General features: G+C 43.2%; 1 protein-coding gene across 4 annotated transcripts in view; it reads left to right on the top strand.

The window, feature by feature from the left end:
- The window catches only part of P4HA1 (prolyl 4-hydroxylase subunit alpha 1), a 33354-nt gene extending 14319 nt beyond the window's left edge, over window positions 1-19035 (top strand). The window contains exons 6-15 of one of the 4 annotated variants that reach the window (XM_084289707.1): window positions 1391-1630; window positions 2671-2861; window positions 3382-3558; window positions 7394-7464; window positions 12976-13075; window positions 14785-14838; window positions 16575-16640; window positions 17155-17223; window positions 17925-18021; window positions 18519-19035. In XM_084289707.1, coding sequence (XP_084145833.1) covers window positions 1391-1630; window positions 2671-2861; window positions 3382-3558; window positions 7394-7464; window positions 12976-13075; window positions 14785-14838; window positions 16575-16640; window positions 17155-17223; window positions 17925-18021; window positions 18519-18589 — 1136 coding nt within the window. In that variant the 3' untranslated portion in view covers window positions 18590-19035. Of the gene's footprint in view, window positions 1-1390; window positions 1631-2670; window positions 2862-3381; window positions 3559-6210; window positions 6282-7393; window positions 7465-12975; window positions 13076-14667; window positions 14722-14784; window positions 14839-16574; window positions 16641-17154; window positions 17224-17924; window positions 18022-18518 lie in introns of all 4 variants that reach the window. The other 3 variants (XM_084289709.1, XM_084289708.1, XM_084289710.1) reach the window with 3 other exon arrangements.
- The last annotated feature ends 845 nt before the right edge of the window (window positions 19036-19880 follow it).

The raw sequence follows: 19880 nt of genomic DNA, 5'->3' as shown, positions 1-19880 counted from the left end.
GAGCTGTCCAAACTGCATATAACAAAGTGTAATCGCAGAACCCAAAAACTCTAGAATACAGAAGAAAATAGGTTGGTCTCTTCACCTTTAAAATTACAGAGAGAAACATCCCACACAGTCACTTGTTTGTGCTCCTTGTCTCCTTTCCCAGGGAATTTTCAGTTGCTAGGTGGCCAAGTTTTGATCAGAATCTTAACTACTGTTGTATTGCTTACTAATTCTCTGTTGTGTGTTACAGGCTATGCTGTTTCTTTATCTTAATTATTAGGGCATATTTTCTTAGCACCATTCTAAGCTGCCTTTTCAGGTGTGGATGTTATGTCACTCCTAAATGTACTAGGGTATGACTGTGCAACCTGCTACTCTTTCCAGAGGATCTCTTTGTGCCTCCCTGAGAGCACACACCAGCACTGTACCTAATTCCCTAAGCTTTGCATTATCTTAGAGCTTGCAGGTGGCTTTAGGCTCAAACCTGGAATCACTGACCATCCCAGGATGGACCGCGAGATGTTTAATTAGTGAGCAGAAACAAAGGTCTGCAGGATATTCCTTTTGTTGGACTGTCTGTTCAGCTATTTCATCTCTTAAGGCATTTCTTCAACAGAAGAATTCCCCTGTTGGAACACAGCAGTGAGAGCTGCTGTTAGAAATTCAGGATGATTAAAATGTAATCAGAATTTTAATTTTAGCTCCTTCTGGGCAGGTCCTGGGCAAGAATAAAAATTCCTTCTTAGTCCCTCCTTGTCTTAGTTTCCTTTTTTTACTTTATCTCATGTATTTTTGTTTCCTTTTTACAAGATGAAATTCGGTTTTTCAATGGGCCTTCATCTACAGTGGCAAAAATAGGAATCTATAATTTGCTTGCTAGTGCTTTAATCTTTCAGAGGTCCCTTAAAATGGTTCTAACATTGACTTCAAAAATCTTGAGTAGCTGGGAGTTTATGGATGTTTTCTTTTTCTTCCTCCCCTGAGTTGTTGCTAACAACATGTGCTTCAGGAATGTTCTGAAAGCAATAATACAATGCCATTGAAAACAGACGTCGGGAACTTCTTATTTAGCTTACTATTACTCTGGCTTAAAGTGGTTTGTGTTTTGAGGAAAGAGGATTTATTTTATTTTCCACAAATTGTAAAGACATTTAGCTAGTCGCTGGCTTCCTGGCAATGGAAAACTGCATGTAGCCAATTACGTGTTCTGTCAAGGGTTTACAGGTTTTAAATGCTTAAATTGAGTCTTCAACAAATAGCTGTCACCAAAGGGAGATGCTGAAGACCACAACAGGAACAGCAATAAACTGTGCCGTGAAGAATAGGAAATAACTGAATGTAACTCTGGGGAGTGATCCTGAATTCAGTGGAAATCATTAGTTTTGTTTTGTTTCAAATACAGGTGTAAAGCACAAATCCTTTTTAACAGCTGAAGATTGCTTTGAGCTGGGAAAGATTGCGTACACAGAGGCTGACTATTACCACACCGAGCTCTGGATGGAACAAGCTCTGAAGCAGCTGGATGAGGGAGAAGTGTCTTCTGCAGATAAGGTCTACATTCTGGACTACCTGAGTTACGCCGTGTATCAGCAGGGGGATCTGGGCAAAGCAATGATGCTCACCAAACGCCTTCTCGAACTGGGTATGTAAAAGAGGCCTGAAGCTCAGCAAGGTCTAGCTCTGTGACTGAGCATCTGTTAGATTTGTACTGAGGACTCTTGGTCTTCCTGGCTTGTACACGTGCTTTTGGAATAGATTATTATTGAGCATTAACATCTTAATGTAGTTTTCAGTCAACTAAGAGTTACATTACCATACGTTTTATTTTGCTCTGAGTTGAAATGGGCAATAACATTCTAAATGACCATGTCAGAAAGTGTCACGGTTAAGGATTGCTCTCTTCCACAACCAATGCACCTTCCAATACCAAAATCTCTCCAAATTATTTAAATTCAAATCAAGCATACTTGAGCTGAAAAACTTGGAAAAATAAGAAATACAGAATGCAGTGCAGTGGGCTAAGATTCAGTGCATTTTATGAAATATCTAAGGTATTCATGCTTCTGTAAATACTCCACTGATTTCCTATGTAAAGGATGGGTTGGGAGATTTAGAGCTAAACCTAATCTTTACAGCAAAGGCTAGTGAGAACTGTTTATTAGGGAAGTGGAGTAATTTTTGTAAGATTAGTGGTTGTCAGAAGCTTTGTCACCAGAACTCTTAATTCCCATCAGGGAATTTGTTGAGTTTAAAGCCAGTCATGCTGTCTGGGCTCTGCCTGGCTGTTGCTGTTTCCTTATCTCTCCCTCCCTCATCAGATAGGCTGCAGTGGCCAGCCCCGGTCTCTTAGTGCTCGGACCCCTGTGCCTCAGAGGATCCCAGCCTCACAGTGAGCAGTTTCTTAGCTGTGAATGAGCTGAGCTTTGCTCTGACAGTGCATTGGGTGATTTTCTAGTGATGAGTAAGGATGTGTGCATACTGCAGGCTAGCATTGCTTCCAGCCTATCTGAGAGTTTTAACTCTTCTTGTGAGGGCTCTCAAACCAGATTAGGTGTTTGTGATTTCTGTTTGAATAGCAGTGGTGTTCACCTCTTGTGTTTGGGTTTGTTAATAGCCTCTTCTGAACGCTTCTTTGCAAGTTGTAGGCCTGCCAGTGACAAAGGTCTGCTTCCTTTTCAACAGATCCTGAGCATCAAAGAGCAAATGGGAACATGAAATATTTTGAATATATCATGGCCAAAGAAAAAGAAGCCAATAAGTCCAGTACAGATGCAGAAGACCAGACAGAGAAGGAAACTGAGGTTAAGAAAAAGGATTACCTGCCTGAGAGAAGGAAGTACGAAATGCTGTGCCGTGGGGAGGGTCTCAAAATGGTAAAGTGGAGTAGACTGTTTTCACATGTATGACACCAACCGTAACAAAACAATGTCCAGAGTTTGTATGTGGCGTGGAAGCAAGGAAGCTGTTGTAGCAGTTGGCTGAGTACGTAGAGCTGAGGATTAGCATGTGTTGGATTTCTTCCCTGTTTCCTTCTGGCCAGTAGAGAAAAAATATTACTGTAGGCTAACTGAAATTCACTAAACAATTGTAATTAACTGAATGTGGATGTTGGGAGTCTAGATTGATATATGGTATCGAATGAAAGTGTTTGTTTTTTTCAGTGACAAAATCATTTTTAATAGGACTAAATGTGTAAAGTACTGCCTGCTGCAGCATTACAGAGTAATATTAATTTACCTGAAGCACTGATTTCTCAAGCTTAAAGCATCTCTTACTTTTGTAGCATAATACTAAGGTAGGGAATGTGAACTGCTCCAATCTCTTGTTCTCATCTAATGTTTGTTAGCAATATTATGGAAGTTTCCTGATTATCTTGTTTCATCTTGCTTTCAGACCCCTCGGAGACAGAAAAGACTCTTCTGCCGCTACTATGATGGAAACAGGAATCCTAGGTACATTCTGGGCCCCGTCAAACAGGAAGACGAGTGGGACAAACCTCGAATTGTTCGCTTCCTTGATATCATTTCCGATGAAGAGATTGAAACTGTGAAAGAGCTAGCAAAGCCGAGGGTAAATGCCTTACACTTCTTTGCCTTTTGGAATCTCGAGTTCTGCTTGTAGTTTTCTGTGCGAGTGTGACCATCTCCTCTTGAATGCAGATGTGTGTGCAGTGTGCTCACACATCGCTTTTCTCACCTTGTAGCTCTTGGTGATATACTCTTTATAGGAGACCTTGGGGAAGCTGGAAACTCTGTGTAGCTAGGAGAGCCAGGTGACAGCAGTGCAGACTTGTCAGGCTCTTCTGGTGAGCACAATTTTGGTGCATGCTGTTTCAGATGAGGAGGAGAGTGTTGTCTAACGGAAAGCAAACATCCTGCAGCTAGGTTGCCTTGAAGTGTACCTGGCATCTGATGGGCTTCCTTTTATTTTTAAAGTCTGTAGTTGCCAGGGCTGTAACATGGAGAAGAGAGTCTTCTAGGGAAAGGGAGGCACTCCTCTGGTCCTGGAATGCCATATTACTGTGTAGACAATAACGAATAGCCCATTCAGTGTAAAATTGACTGAGATTACCTGCAAGTGAAAGAGCTTTAACAAGGCAATGCTTAGCCAGCTGTGCTCTGCTTCTGACTCACAATTCCAGCTGATCAAATCCTATTTCTGAATCCAGATCCCAAGGTTCTTGTTTTTGAAGGCCAAACAAGCCAGGCCAAATCAGCTGTCAAAGTAAACAGGAGTGTCCAACATGGACAAGAAACTGAGTGGCCATCTGTATCCAGCTGGCGTGACTGTGCATCACAAGATGTACATTTAGGAGGCAGTTAGTGAATTTGATTTGTTTTTCTACCAATTACCAGTTACTTCTAAAATAAGATTTAAACTTGTCTAAACAGATTTTTCCTCCTTTCTGTAGCCTAAATGTCTTTTGTTCAGAGAGAGCTGAGCAAATGAAGATTGGGGGAATAAATACATCAAATACAGGACAAACTGTTACCTCGGTCTGCTGCCAAGTAAAGCAGCTGTAAGTTACACATAGGCACATCACAGATGGGGCTGCCCTTGGTCACCACACTGAGTACTAGGAAGCTAGAAGCAGATTTTAAAGCTTTCTAAAGGCTGATGCATTGTATTTCTGAGGTAGCATTCAGAACCATAAGGAAGTATGAGTAACCTGTAAAACATCTCCTCCTGCAGGCAGCCTTGCTGCAGTTTGTCTGTTGCTGATTAAGCCCCTTTATTGCTGCAAAAGCTCTGACAATTACGTCTGTGGAATGTGACTGAATCATCTTTATGGCGTAGAAGTAAGGCTTAGCACTGAAAATAAAGCCTGTAAGGAGCTCTGAACACATGGTGACTTTAAACATCAGGACTGGCCAAGATGCTTGTCTTCCTATCAGATGTTCAACTTGTGGCAAAGACTTGCAGATTCACAGTTCAGTTATGTGAAAGCATTTTTCTGCTGTTAGTGTTCCACATATTTCCTACGGCCGAGGCCTTGTAGGGCTCAGTAACCAGTGCAGCAGGAGGATTGTGTTTTTGAGGCAGAAAGATTGTCATCTGCCTTCCTGGTGCCAGGGATGTTCTACTGCCGCCTCTCAAAAGCCACGGCTGCATAATCTGTGCCCAGCCTTCTGCTGCTCTGGCATAAGCTGGCAGGAGGAAGGCTTATTATTCACCTTGGGAGTCTCTCTGGAATCACAGTTTGTGACTTGATTCCTATATGTGTCTGCACGTGATGAGAGGAGAGGCTGCATGTGAAGAGTCCTTAATACCTGTTCCTGTCAGTAGGGAAGGAAAGGCCCTGCTTTACTTTTTTTAACAACAGAAAAATATTACTTGGTACGCTGTGTTGAGCCTAGAGCCCACTGAAATGTGGAACTTCTCCCAAAGTATGGAGAGTGCCTGACATTACAAGAGCAAAATAAAATAGTGCACCTAAGGTTCTTGATCAGTGTTAACAGAAGGGATGGTGTCCAGTAAATGGAGTGCATTAAAGGGCAGGGTAAAGCCTTGAGCCAAGAATCTCACTCTCTGTAATGTAGGAACACAACCTAAATGTAAAATACACGTAGCAAGTTGTTTTTGTTAGCAGTCAGTGTTAAAGAAGTTCACCTCAGTGCTGAGACTGGTACAGAAAGATTCAGAAGGTAGGGTTTTATTTGTCTTTCATTTATACAAGACTCCAAGCAATGCTGCAATCAAGTTAACTGTAAAACTCATCTTACATGCACCGGACAGAGTGTGAACAAAGGACCGATTGTATGAGTGTCATAATGCTGAATTGTTTCCAGCAGCTGTTGCAGTATGAAGAAAATGAAAGTTTCTAGTTTATTTTATTCAGACAGCTGCTCTTCTTGCTCCAGAAGTGGAAACATTATTTCCTGGAAAAGTTGATCTTCTCTAATGCTCTGAAATATATGTATGTATACACACATACATATATAACACACACACACACTTTAAAAAAAAAAAAAAAAAACAAAAAAAAAAAACAAACAAACAACTCAAACTCTCTTTTAGTAAAAGCGGAGACTCCCCGTCCTGCCCTGTCATGGCTTTGTGACTTCCTACCCCCACTCCATAAAAGACAAACCACCGCAGGTGGTGACCGGGTGGCTTGCGTGGGGCCTAGTGTGACATTTCCCCCTAGGCTTCTGAATGGTCGGATTGCTGTGATGCAGTATGTGCTTTGTAATGCAACTATTCTGATGGTTCGCTTCACAGCTGAGGCGAGCCACCATTTCAAACCCCATAACAGGAGCCTTGGAGACGGCACATTACAGAATTAGCAAAAGGTAAGAGAGCTCTATGCCAGATGTTTTGGGCCTGTAATGAGTACGTAGATTCTGCTCATTATGGGGAAGAAAGAGGTGGTCTAAAAAGACAACTTTGGCTTTGTAGTCCACCGCTTTATTACATGCAGATCCTGTAACAGGCTGTTACTGCTGAGTTTCTCAGTCTTTTCCTTCAGCTAGAAGTTCTGGGGGTATATTTGATGATGATGATTATTATTTTTGGGTCACCTTCTCAGTGTGTGTTCTCAAATGATAAAATACACAAGAAATAGGTCTGTAATTCATTGTCCAAAATATACGATGCTACAGAACCTTCAGTGTGGACTCTGCATTTTCTTTATACTCCCTTTCCCGTTGCAGGTCTCAACAGCCCAAAATTGTCCTTTCCTCTGCAAAATCTAGCAGCCCACTTCAAGTGCCTTTACAGATATAAGAGATGCTTGAAGTCATTGCCACGTGCATGGCAGCTGCAGCGGCACACTCAACGGATGTTCATTAATCACACAGAATATCACTGTCCAGTACAATTCCTGAGTCCTACCTGGGCTCTTCTACCTGCTGCTGATTTGGTAGAAAGCAAGCCTGTTTTTCACTGGGCTCCCCATTCCTTCCAATTTGTTGATAAAGTATGTCAAGTGTTGAATTTAACAAATGTGTTCCAAAATGGGCTTCAGGAGAAAACCTGGCTGGTTATAAAAAAGAAACTGTCATCCCCACCTCCTGACAACCCTTCCTGTTTCATTAGTGGTGATTAAAGATTGGCTGTGCCTTCCTTCTGCGTCACACCAAAAGTCTCAATGGATTTAAACTTCTGCATGAAGAGGAACTGTCTGTGAAACTCAGCATCATAAATTATTTGCAGGAAGTCTCTGAAGGAAAAAAGTAAAAAATAAAAAAGGAGGAAAAAAGTGAAAGGACAATCTAACCAAATTTTTCCAACCAATTTGTTTTGATTTGGACATGGCAGCTACAGCTTCTGTTGCCGTTCAAATATTGCTAATTTAAGAGCATTGCATACCATCCAGACCAATCGGAACCCTTTCAAACACCTGTGGCTTGGCAAAAAAGCAGCCTACTAGGTGGGTAAGCCCTTGTCCTTTCTCTTTTTGTAGCTGAGCCGTGCTACTGTTCATGACCCCGAGACTGGGAAACTGACCACAGCACATTACAGAGTCTCTAAGAGGTAAGGGGAACGTCTTCCGAAGGTATACTCAGTCCAAGGAAGTCTGTTCTGTCGCTGTTGTGCTTCATCTCTCCGTGTGGGGCAAATAAGGATTCTGCGCAACGTTTTTGTTAGTCTCTCTTTAGAAGAGAATGGCCTGGAGTGAACCAAGCTGTCTTATAACAAAGCATGTGGTCATCTGAAATAGAAAGTATTTCTAGATGTTAGTGGTAGCGGAAGTGGAAGCTAGCACGTTTGCTTAGCATGGCTTGTCTGGTGCGACTAATGTACTAAAATGTTGGCAAAGCGCAGGGTTCTTCTAACACTAGTGGTGGAAGGCTGCACGTGTCACTCACCTGTACCAGTGATCTGCAGTGGTGATGATTGCTGCATAAACGTAGGCATTGGGGAGCTGCTGTGACTCACAGGAGTAGCGCAAGGCAAAGCTAGTCGGTAACCTTAAAGGATTTCTTTGTTTGACGTTAAATGATTGAAAGTAGGTGCTTTCATGGAAAACCAGTGTTTCTTCAAATTCTTTGAACACAAACCTGAAGTTAGAACGGCCAGTAGTTTAAGGATTTTTATTTATTAAGTTCTTTAAGAAGTGCTTCAAAATACAGCACAAGAAGTTGATTCAAAAATGATTGTAACTTTCATAGAAACTAGAAAAACATTGTAGCTGAAAGGTGCTCCTTAAAATCATGCTTGTTACAAGTAGTGGCAAGTTAAAACTTTTTTTTTTTTTGTACACTGAAAAGTGCATTGCACCTTCAGCAATGTGCATTTTAACTCTTCAGAGCTCCTGAAGGTCGTGGGAGTCCTTTGGGAACTGCCCAAAGTGAGCTCTTATGTATTTGCTCCTTACAAATGACTTCCATGGGTCCTCTCCAGAATGGAACATACATCTTCCTGTTTGACACGTGTTGCATGTAATGTTTTTGTTTAATTATTTTGAAGTCTGTTCATGTCCTATTCTGGTTATCTGTGACAATTTATTTAAATAAAGTTTTCAAGTCCCAGGATTTGTCCTCTGTGCCCCAGACCACAGGGGGGCTTTCGCTGAACAAAGTTGCTAATCCATTTGAACGTACCCTCGTGGTTTCTGTCAAACTTGACATGCTAATAATAGGAATTAGGGAAGGTGAGTAGATTACTAATTTAAATTGATTGAGATATATACAGAGGCCCCTATTTAAATTAAAAATCCTTAATGAAAAGACTTCTCATTTAGAGTTTTGATTTTTCATTAGTGTTATGCTTTGGGACTATTGCAAATGCCATAGTTGGAGGGGAAAAACCACAGCTAGACAATACTCATCCCTAAAAGCTGATTCCCTTATGGGTGTGCAGCCAGGTCCCATTTGGCATCACTTCCTCATTGGCTTTGTGACATACCAAAATAAGTATTCTTCCGAAGGCTTTAATCTGGAACTAGGCTGCACCTTGCCTAGGGACTGTGCTGCTGGCTCTGTGCTGTGCTGCACACGTGGAATAAACCTGGTGCTAACCAGGTGAGCAGGCACCTGGAACCTGTAAGGTTTGCTGCTCAGAAAGGTGTTGCTCGGGGGGTTCCTTCCAATGTACCACTTTGGTGGTACTCAGAAGTCAACTGAATTTGCCAAGATAAGTGCTTAAAATCCTTTTCTCATTGGAAACCGAGTTAGAATTGCAAAGAGAAGTACAAGTAAATGGGGCATAGTGTGCTGCAGTGTGAAGACAAGTTTTTGAGGCTAGCAGTGGACTTTAGAGGTGGGAGGGGTGTGAGGGACTTCCCTTCTCATGCCTCTTTCCCTCACCTTTGCATTCCTGTGTGCTGATTGATTATGATGAGAAAACTCGACACCTCAAACTATAGGGGGAGAAAAATTGCCATCCCCCTCAAAAACAAACACAAAACCAGGCTGATTTTGGAAGGCTTCTGCTGTTAATGCTGGATCACTGAACTTCTCGTGGGGAGCCACTGGTAGAAATGTTCCCCTGTTCAGGGCTGTTTGAGCTGGTTTGGATTCCTGATGAATCATTGCTCCTGAAAACCAAAAAATGCTTTCTTTATTTTTTTAATAGCTGACTGCTTTCCCCCGTCAAACATTCTTTCCTAGCAAATGCACTTCTAAATTACAGCATTCCTCCCTGAGAGGACTACTGTTCGCTGTGCAGTACGTGGCAGGCTGTATAAAAGGGGGCACCTTGCCAGCAGGACGAGGAGCACCGTCGAGCCGTGCTGTGTGCAGTACCAGAATAAATTTGGCCACTCTGACACTGCTTTTAAAGAAGCTTTGTTTCCCTTTCCTCCCAGCAGCCAGTCAAAGCCTGTAGCATATGTTAGAATTCCCAATTCAGAAATACTAGTCTGTGCTTTTATTCATTTTGTTATCCCTCTACTAACATTTTTTCACTCACTAAGTACGTTTTAGAAATTTCTTAAACAGAAATGAGTATTTTGTGTGACTGCAAAAGCAGCATTGACATTTTGGTGCCGTGGCTGAGGATGCAGCCTTTGTAATGGCTGGTACAGGTCTGACTTGTGCAGCTGGAGAAGGAGGCGAGCTTTTGGTTTGATGTGGTGCTTACTGAGGAAATATCAAAGCCTCCAGTAAGCAAAGTCACAGGTTGAACTCCTGTGCTTGTGACTTTGCAAGAAATAAGCACTTCCCTTTTTGTTAATAAGGCTTCTGCCCACAGTGGGCTTATGGGCGTCAGCTGGTGAAAAGTGCTGGAATGCTTTCTGTTGCCGGTTATCTTGTCAGCAAAGGAACCAGATCTACCACGTTTATATTGAAGAGTAGAGTTTGTGTGCACTTGAGTGTGGACTAAGCATATATTAAAAGGGAAAAAAACTCTGCTGAGCACAGTTTAGGGTTTTATAAATTCTGCAGCATGTGCCACTGCTGAGGCAGTCTTTATTTTGTCTGACAGACAGGAGCAGGAAAAAAGCTTCTTCACGGTGATGGCATACCTGCTGGAGAGGCCTCGAGGCAGGCTGATGGTAGCACAGGTCTAAGGTTGAGCCTGGCCCCAAAAGAGGGGACAGCGTAGGGTGGCTGGCCACAGGTGTTGGGGGCCACCAAAGTCTGTGGGACCTGGAGAGGCAGCAGGCAGAGGCCTGGTGACTGGATGCTCAGTGCAGGCTCTGCGCGCCCTGTTGGCAGCAGGACCTGGAGCTTACAGGCTTAGCGTGTGCTGGGAGGCTGCAGGTGGAGCTGTGGGGACCTGCTGGCCTCCCCTCCGGTCCTGCTGCCTCCAGCAGAGAGGCTGGCACTCGCACTGTGCTTCCAGTTCCCCATTTCCTCCACCTCTCATAGACGTTCTTTGTACCCGCGGGCAATTAACTTACTTTATTTCTAAAACATGTACAGTACTTTTATTTCATGAAAGGATGCAGTATTCACCCTGCGGAGGGACTCAGAGCATTCACTGCAACTCTAAGTAACTGATGGAGTCAGAATGCTTGCTTTTATTGTTTTTTCTTAAAGCCTGTATGGTAGACTAGGCAGAGGGAGCTAAAGCATAACCTCTGAAGGCTTGGCAGGCTTGCCTGACGGCTGCGCTGGGGCTTCTCTGCTTTATGGAGTGGGAGCTTTGCGTTGCTTGTGGGGGCTGCCTGTTCCGTGGGGCTGCGTAGCTGCTTTCTGGTCGGGACGTGCTTTCCATGAGTGGTCTCTGTGCTTGCTCCTGAAACCAAGGGCAGCTGCATTGTAACACCTTCTCATGCTAACAGTGTTCACAAATGGATGACTCTTTGTGCCTGTGCAAGTCTTCTATATAGAGAGTTCTTTTTTTTTTTTTTTTTTTTTTTTTTTAAATTCAAAAAACAATTCCATGCTCGTAGAGATTCTGTAACCTGTGTCAGTGTCTTGTGTCACGTGTCATGCTACTGTTCCTCCCAAGCAAAGTGGTTTGGTGGCTGTTTTTTTATAAATACAAATGTTTAAAACAAACAAACCTTTAATTTCTTACAGACATGAAAGTTCATTTGTGTATAACCGCTAGTATGTACTTGCCAGGTAGGCTCTGAGCATAGGTATTTCTGTCCAACAGCCTTGTAAAAGCAGCAGGAACCACTGATGAGACCAAAAGGCTGAATCAGACACTAGAGAAAAGGCAGACCTAGCCGGCTCCATCTTCCTGCAAAAAGAGGACAAATGGGTCCAAATCGTTAACTTTATAATCCATAGTAGCCACTAGTAGAGGTCTTCCAAGCTGCACAGAGAAAAGGTGTAGCATGCTGAAAGAAAGAAAAGACCAGCTAACACGAAGATGCATTGGCTAGAACTGGTTGAGTAAAATAAGAAAAACATGCAAAAAGATGAGAGCTTTTTTTTTTAATTAAAAAAACGGGCAGATGTAGATGAAATAGGTGGTGGGTTTTGTTTTTGTTTTTTTTTTCAAGAACAAAGTGTTTATCTTGTTAACAGATCAAATATGTGTGTGTTTCTATGTAAGCAACTGGATGTGTTCACAGCTGGTAAGGGGCTGGGGGGATGCATGGAGCTGTGGTTATACCTGTGTACTATGTGTGTGTGTGCTTGTCTGCCACACACCCCTGCTTGTGGTACGTGGCTGCTTTTGGGTGCCGTGGCTGCTTCCCAGCCATGCAGCCTCAAGACTGAGCGACTGCTTTAGAGTAGAAAATGCTACGCTGGGTCTGGGTTAAGGCAGTGTTTCTTGTGGAGCCCTGCTCCTCTATTTCTTCACACCTTTAACTGCTGGCAGGTTCGCCAAATATTTTAAATGCAGCTCTTCTAGCCAAAGAGTCCTAATTTACAAACCAGAGGCAGACGTTTTGAAAGTGTCTTTGGAACTGACAGGCTGACCTTTCACTTTCATATTAACAACAACAAAATCTCCTTTAAAAATCACTGCGTACCTGAAACGTATGTTAAACACTGAATTTGTGATGGGCTGTTTTGGTAAAAATTTTTCAAGAGGGAAAAATGGTGAAGAGTTTTAGGCATTACTTAATTGTTTTCATAATGATTTTGTACAGTACCATCGCACAGGTAAATAATGTGACATAAAGGGCAGAACACAGAGCACGCACCTGTAGGTGGATGCTGACACATGGAAGGAACTGAGTTACAGGCCCACAGACTCTGTGTGCGCTAAAATAACTTACCTATTTTTTTCCCTACTGCTGCATCGAATGTATGCTCTGAACTAGCTGGTTGGAGTGGGTAAGAGCAAATCCGTAGTGTCCTGCTGTAGAAAAACACCTAGAGCTGAAATTCACTGCTTGGAGCCCTTGCTTTGATTATTTGATAGTCTTGTATGGGAAGTAAGGCCCGTAGTTTTAGAGCTGCCTTAAACCAGTGTTGTACATGTTCTCTCTAGAAAGCACATTTATCACCTGCAGATCTTTGTAATGCCCTAGAAATATTTCTGACTAGAATGCCCTAGAAATATTTCTGAGTAGTCTACTAAATTTTAGTAAGCTACACCCCAAAAAATCTCCAATTTGAAGTAATCCCACATGTTGCCTTTATACTGGCTATGACTACTGCATTTTATTAACTTATTGGTTATTTCACTTAGTGCGTGGCTGTCTGGATACGAAAGCCCTGTGGTCTCTCGCATTAACACAAGGATACAGGACCTAACAGGCCTTGATGTCTCCACAGCAGAGGAACTACAGGTAATAACTGTTACGGGTATGGCGGTGCATGTCAGCTAGCATTTCACTTTGGCTGGCTGCGCATGCAGAATGGTTCGCACTCGCTGCTGAGGGAGGCACAAAAGCTCGTTTAGTCCACCGGCAGCTAATTTGATGGCTGGCTGGATCCAAGTGCCAGGGGAGGAACGACTGTTCTTTTTACAGGGAGGTAGAAACAGTTGTCTTTGCACAGTGGCACCTGCTGTAGTATGGAATGGCTTGCTGTTGCTGCAGGGAAATAACAGTAACCGAAGCCCCTGATATGCATTGAAATGAACAAATTAGTTTTTGTTTATGCTCATAAAGCAGTTTTGTTGCTGTAGGGTCAAACTCTTTTTCTGTGATGACAGTGAAAAGTTCAGTTTGACTGATGCTTAAGGAAATGGGAAGAGGATGGTTGTTTAGATTTGCCATCCTTGGGCCTAGAGGGCCAACAGTGTCTGTTCTCTGTAATGTAACCCAAGTAACCTTGATTTTAAAAGTGCTTTTATTTATCTGCTCAAGGCTCTTAAATGACCAGCTAGTATGCTGCTTCACTGATTTTGAGGCAGTGGTAGTGCCTAGAAAGCAGGGTTGTGGTTCCAGGAAAACTGGTGTTCTGCTCCATCAAGCCTGCTGCTGATAAAATGCCCAAGCCTCTGGCTGAAAATTGATGCTATGAATGCAAAGATGACAAAAAAAAAAAAAAAAAAAAAAAAAAAAAAAAAGGACAGTGGGTCTTCTTTATAGACAAAAAGTGATTCAGATTTGAATGCTGTAAAAGTGCCATGAGCTATTTTAAAAAGCATTTAGCTGGGGAAGTTTCTACAGATTACAAAATACTGTTCTGCTTTGGGAGGTGGGGGAAGGATGTCCTGGTGTGAAACAGAGCGAGCTGCTACAAGCAGCAATGCTCAAAACAGTTTGCACCTTACAGCCAGGGGGGTGCAGAGGGGGTGCACACACCTGAGAGAACAAGGGATGGCAGCGGTGACCAATGCGCTGCAGGATGGAGAGGGACGGGGAGGGGGCCGGAGCCAGTCACAGTAACAGCGGCTGTACAGGGTGCTGGAATCCTTACCTGGTGTAAACAATGTCCAGTACCAGGCTTGGATGCTCTGCAGCCAGACATCGTGGGGCTCCTTGGAGCATGCTGCTGCCCAGGGCTTCAGGAGTTCCGAAAGCTCTCCCATCAGGGGACAAGCAAGTTCTGTGACCTGAAGGTCACAGGAGCAGGCACCCAGAAACAGGAGCCTGTCATGAGCCATCAACTGGGATGGCCAGGGGAGCGTTCAGGAAGGCTGGCCTGGGGAAGGGAGGGTGCAGCTGGAGCTTTTGGGGGCTGGAGAGACCCCAGAGTGCAGTCATGTCCTGGCTCTGCACTGATGCAGTGTCTCAAGGAACTTGAGCTTATTTCTGAATAAACACAGGAGGACATTGCTGCATCTGGTGCATTTTTGCTGACAGAAACTTGTGCTTTCCTATGGCTTGACTTTGAAGCTTCATCCATCAAAAGGCTGTAGCTGATGGTCACACTCTTGCCCTTTCTGGATAAAATGCAGCTTTACCAGATTTTGTGCTTCCTTTCACTATAGGTAGCCAACTACGGAGTAGGAGGCCAGTATGAGCCTCATTTTGATTTCGGAAGGGTAAGTCCTGTTTAAAGTCTCCGCCTCTTTCTTCTTCACAAGCACTGTGTTTCTCTTTTTCAGGTGGCAAATTATGGAGTGGGAGGACAGTATGAACCCCACTTTGACTTTGCACGGGCAAGTAAAGAGATGGAGGAGAGATAGTCACCTGGCGAAGCCTGGGCCTCTTGGCTGTGGCACAATATTTAATCTTTAACGTATATTAAATTTTATAGCTCTTCAACTTCTCTAATCCATGTTAGTGGAGAAGCCCTCTAAACCACCAGCTGAACTGAGAAACGTTACAGGTGTTACGGAGCAACAAGGTTTTTTACAGAATGAAATTTAAAAAGAGCTGTTCTTAAGGAGATGACTGATGCTTCTTACCAGAGCAAAGGGCATTAGTTGGATTCTAAAACTGGAGTAACATTTAGAACTGTTAGCTGGCAGTGGAAAGCCCTGTTGTTTCAAACCACTGCAGGCTATACAGTCAAACTGTGTAAGTGCGTGGTGTATATCCCGTGCTCCTGACGCGCACAAGATGGTGCCTGCAGCTAACACACAGCGGTGCACTGAAGCTGCCGTGCCCGTGGCTGCAGGGCTGGCGTTGCTGAGTAAGGCAAACGTGGCTGCAGGGGCAGGAGCTCGATGCCCCTTCCTATGAGGAAGGTTTTGGAGGCAGGGTAAAAAAAAAAAAAAAAAAAAAAAAAACTTGCATCGCAGCTTACCATGCAGACCTGCAAGGGGGGGTTCTACTCAGTTCTTCTCATTGTACAATCCTTATTTTATTTGAATTAAATTCCCAACCTATTTTTCTTCCAGCTTAAATCTCAAACTGCTGGAAATAATGGCACTGAATTCAGTTGGTTATTTATTGGGCATACTTATTCGTGATTTAACACTTTGAGATTAACCTTGCGCTGTGAATCCAAGCCACCAACTATTAATCAGAATCTCTGCTCTGTAAGCACATGCTCAAAGGCACCGCGAGTGATTAGCAGTTGCTGTTTGGCAGTGCATGGGTCAGTTTCTGAAATAATGCCCCATTGCTGAAATGTCAGCACATGCAAGTAGTGGTCACAGGAGGCAGGCTCTGGAAGTAAGAAACAGAGGTGTGACAAAAGCTGGTCTCGTAACCCTCCTGTGGGGGTTCTGGTGTTTTATTCAAGTGATGCCCCCTGAGCACGGCGCTGGGCGGGCAGCCTCACAGCCACAGTGCCCGTTCCCGTGCGTTTAGGTGCGCACATACCTTACTCCTGTGCAAAGCTGCAGGAATGGCTGTCACAGACACTCTGTGGCTAGGCGAGCGCACCGCTTAACGAATGAATCACTTGTTAGGTTTTTAAGGGCACTCTGAAAACTGTGAGCCAGGGTGTGCGCAGCAGCCTGCTTGCCACAGCTGCTAGCAGGGGCAGCTCCTGGGAAAGGGCCGGGGCAAGGGCAGAGCAAGCCCCAGGGCTGGCAGCCGCCCTGAGGGTGCGTGGAGCTGCTGCTGCTGCTGGACCTGGGATCCAGGAGCTGCCCTCACTGCTGTTCCTCTCTGCCAAGGACAAGAGGCAGCAGTCGCTGTAATTAAATAATTAACTTTGTGGCTGAGAAGATTTATATACTCTGGCAGTACAGTTCTTACCTATTACCAACTTTGGCTTAGGACTTGACTTCCCTGTGCTGTAGAATTTTAAAATCCCTTGTTTATCTAAATTAATAGGTACACTCATCTTCTTTTCCCCTCCCCCCCCGTTGCTGCAAATATAGGGATTTAATTAATTTTTCTGCATGAGTTTGTCTGCTGCTGGCTCTGCAGCTGTCTGTCATTGGTTCCTCTCAATAATCAAAATGAAGTGCTTATTAGACCTGCTTGCTTTTATTCACAGAAAGATGAGCCGGATGCTTTTAAGGAATTGGGAACAGGCAACAGAATTGCTACTTGGTTGTTTTATGTAAGTGATATATTTCTGTCATGTGCTATTGCCAAAAATATCTATTGCGGTGTATTCTGTACAGTGGAATGATTTCATTACTTTTTTTTTTTTTTTTTTTACTCAAGTGACTTGCAAATGAAGGCAGCCAGTACCTTAGTGGTAACACATACGGGTATCTTCTTACCCATAAGTAATGGTTTTTACACGTGTGCTTAAGGAGGGGTTTTTCACTCAAAGGGGCAGTAGCAGCTTAAAATATTGGGCTATTTATTTTCATATCTGCATCAGTATTTATAGCGTGCTCCTTGTCAGAACATTTGAGCATGTAACATTTGGGTAAGGCTGGTGGTTATTGCACCTTGAACCAAGTGTGGGGGTAGCCCTGTTTAATGCTGTTAATCAGGCAGCCTTTGATCACTATGTGGGAGGCAGAAATTAAGTTGTTCAATAATCTAATTTTATTTTACTAAAACGGGACATTTGGGGAATGCAGTGGCTTGCAGCTTACCTGTGCCTGTTCCCACCTTTCCAGATGAGTGATGTGTCAGCAGGGGGAGCTACTGTCTTTCCTGAAGTAGGAGCTAGTGTTTGGCCTAAAAAGGTAAGAAGGGTTCATTATCCATTATTATCCGGTGTAACCATTCCTCTCTCACCTGTGCAATAATACAGTGGATGTAAACTCAAATGTTTAAAAGGAAGCTTTAAACTGACTTTATACAAAAGATTAGAGCACTAATCATGGGGTACTTACAAGTGCAGCTACTGGAGCAGTACTGGTGATTCCAGGGCCCGCTGATCTATTGCGTGCTAACTCATAGTTAATGTTTTGGGCTTAACTGCTGCTGATGCATAGACTTTGAAAAGTGCTTAAGGAAAACAATACTTCAAAACAATTTTTAAAAATATGCTGGTGTGTAAGTAGATTGGTCTTGGGGCATTCACAGGGAATTCTCCCTGAAATGCTGTGTTCCCACTATAGCTTTTCTTTCAGAAAGCTCACAAATAAAGTTGGTCTTTGCTAACAAGGCTGCTGCTCATTTATAGTTATATACTGCCTCGCTTTTCTAAAACTGCTTGCAGTTGAATGAAGTCGGGTTAGGGTCTAAAAAAAATAATTAACAGACAAGGACATACACACAGAGTGAGTCAACGGAGACTCAATCGGTAGGAAAGTAAGTGTTTGAATGTGGAAAACAACCTTCAGTTTAAAAGGAGTATTTGAAATCTGAACATACCTTTACTTTAGTGTTAAGTTGGTATCAAGTAGAGCAAAACGCTGAGGGTTTCCACTGCAATTTCCAGGGAACAGCTGTATTCTGGTACAATCTCTTTCCAAGTGGAGAAGGAGATTACAGCACGCGGCATGCAGCCTGCCCAGTACTAGTTGGAAACAAATGGGGTGAGTGTTCCTTACGTTGTTCTTGCTTCTCGCAATCTGGAGCTCTGGGGTTTGGTTGGGGTTTGCTCTGGCTTGCTTTTCCTTTGGGCTTGGTGACAGAATGAAGAGCAGAGAGAGCCATTAGACTCCTGTAAGGAAATCTACTTGATATCTATGTCATTATCTCTCTCAACACTGTTATTTTATATATATATATTCACACATAAAATAGTATATATTCATTCCATCTTCATATTTATACATCTGTAAAAAATACAATGTACTTCTGTATCTACTTGAGTAATCTCTCATAGTTTTACATCTACTGCAAGTTTTTTATCTTGGATTTATATATTATAATATTTAATGTAATATTAATATATTAATTATTTGTGTGTGTTAAAATACTTAAGAAAATTAGGAAAATCCAGTTATTTACCAATAATAGCACAAATGTAGCTTAACTAGAAGGACGAGCCAAACAGATACAGTGATCACGTACCTTTATGTCTTTGCAGTATCCAATAAGTGGCTCCACGAGCGAGGACAGGAATTCAGAAGGCCGTGCACTTTATCAGAGTTGGAATGATGCAGACTCATCTTTCTTCTCTTCTATATTCAGTCTGTGTAAAATGCACACATCTCCTACAGTTTACAATTGACTAACACTCCACTACAGGTTCAGTCTCCAACTACACCAGTGTTTCATCTGTGGACAAAACAAACATACTTTTAGTTCCTTCTAAAATACCCCCTTAAAGTTTTACAAACGGATTATGTTGATTTTTAATGCCCATGAGTATTACAGAAAGGAAAATAAGGACAAAATACAGATCAGGGCCACAACTGACAGTGTGTTACGTGTGGTGTTCCTTCACCGCACCCCTCTGGATCAGCGCAGAAAGCCGGTGGGTATTTGCTTTAGAGTCCTCGCAACTGTCAGTCTGCTGATGGCGGGATGAGCGCCGCCTGGAAGAGTCAAGGGGAGGGCTCCTTTCTAAGGAAGGCTGAATTAAACCAGTTCGTATTCCTCAATTTCCAGACATCTGACTCCTTGCTTTTCTAGAGTACATGACCACTACTGCTGAAAACTGTGGGCATGGTTTGTGTTTCTCTGGGGAACAGGTGTCTCATAGTCTATTTTAGCCTGTTTTTCCACTTCCCACAAAAGCCCAGATTTTTTAACTGTCTTCTTTCTTGGACTCTATGGTGAATTTGGCTCTTAACCTTGAAAATGTGAGCCAGCAGTTGTGTATGCTTAGATGAGATGCTTTAGCAGTGTAATGTCAAACATGCCTGCATCAGCACAGCCTGACAACTGAGATTATGGCCCATCTCCTCTCTATTTCTTTCCTTTGTTGTTTGTCCACATAAAAAGAAACAAATGCTGCTTTTATTCCTAGTAGTAACCGCTTACATCTGTTCCTTGGGCAGTGGGGATGGGAATGTTTCCATCTTCATTAATCAATCAAAGTAATTGTGCCTTAGGACACTGGAATTTCAAATCGGTTATGAGGCTTCAGGTGATGAGGTAACACGCAGTTATCACAGAACACTCTCCACCCTTGTCCTCCCAGTTCTTGAGTTTTTGTGAGAAATAGTTGGCCTATTTATAATCCTAAATCTTTTTAGATGCTTTTTTTTTTTCTGAATATTTTCACTGCCATGGATGCTGAGCACAGCTGGCAGCAGTGCCCTACCTTTAGATGCCAGAGGAGGTTCCCTCTCTCAATAGCTGGTGTTGCTCAGCTGGCAGGGGCTGCCTGCACTGCAGTGATGCCCCCGGTGCTGCCTCCCCCTCCTCAGCTATGGCTGGGAAGGGGCCTCTGCAGAAGCCCTGGTGCTGTTTGCTTCACTGCTTCCCTTCCCTGAGCCAGGCT

Source organism: Netta rufina (assembly GCF_964035555.1).
Source record: "Netta rufina genome assembly, chromosome: 7".
Taxonomy (NCBI): domain Eukaryota; kingdom Metazoa; phylum Chordata; class Aves; order Anseriformes; family Anatidae; genus Netta; species Netta rufina.
This window is presented reverse-complemented; position numbering and strand designations above follow the sequence as displayed.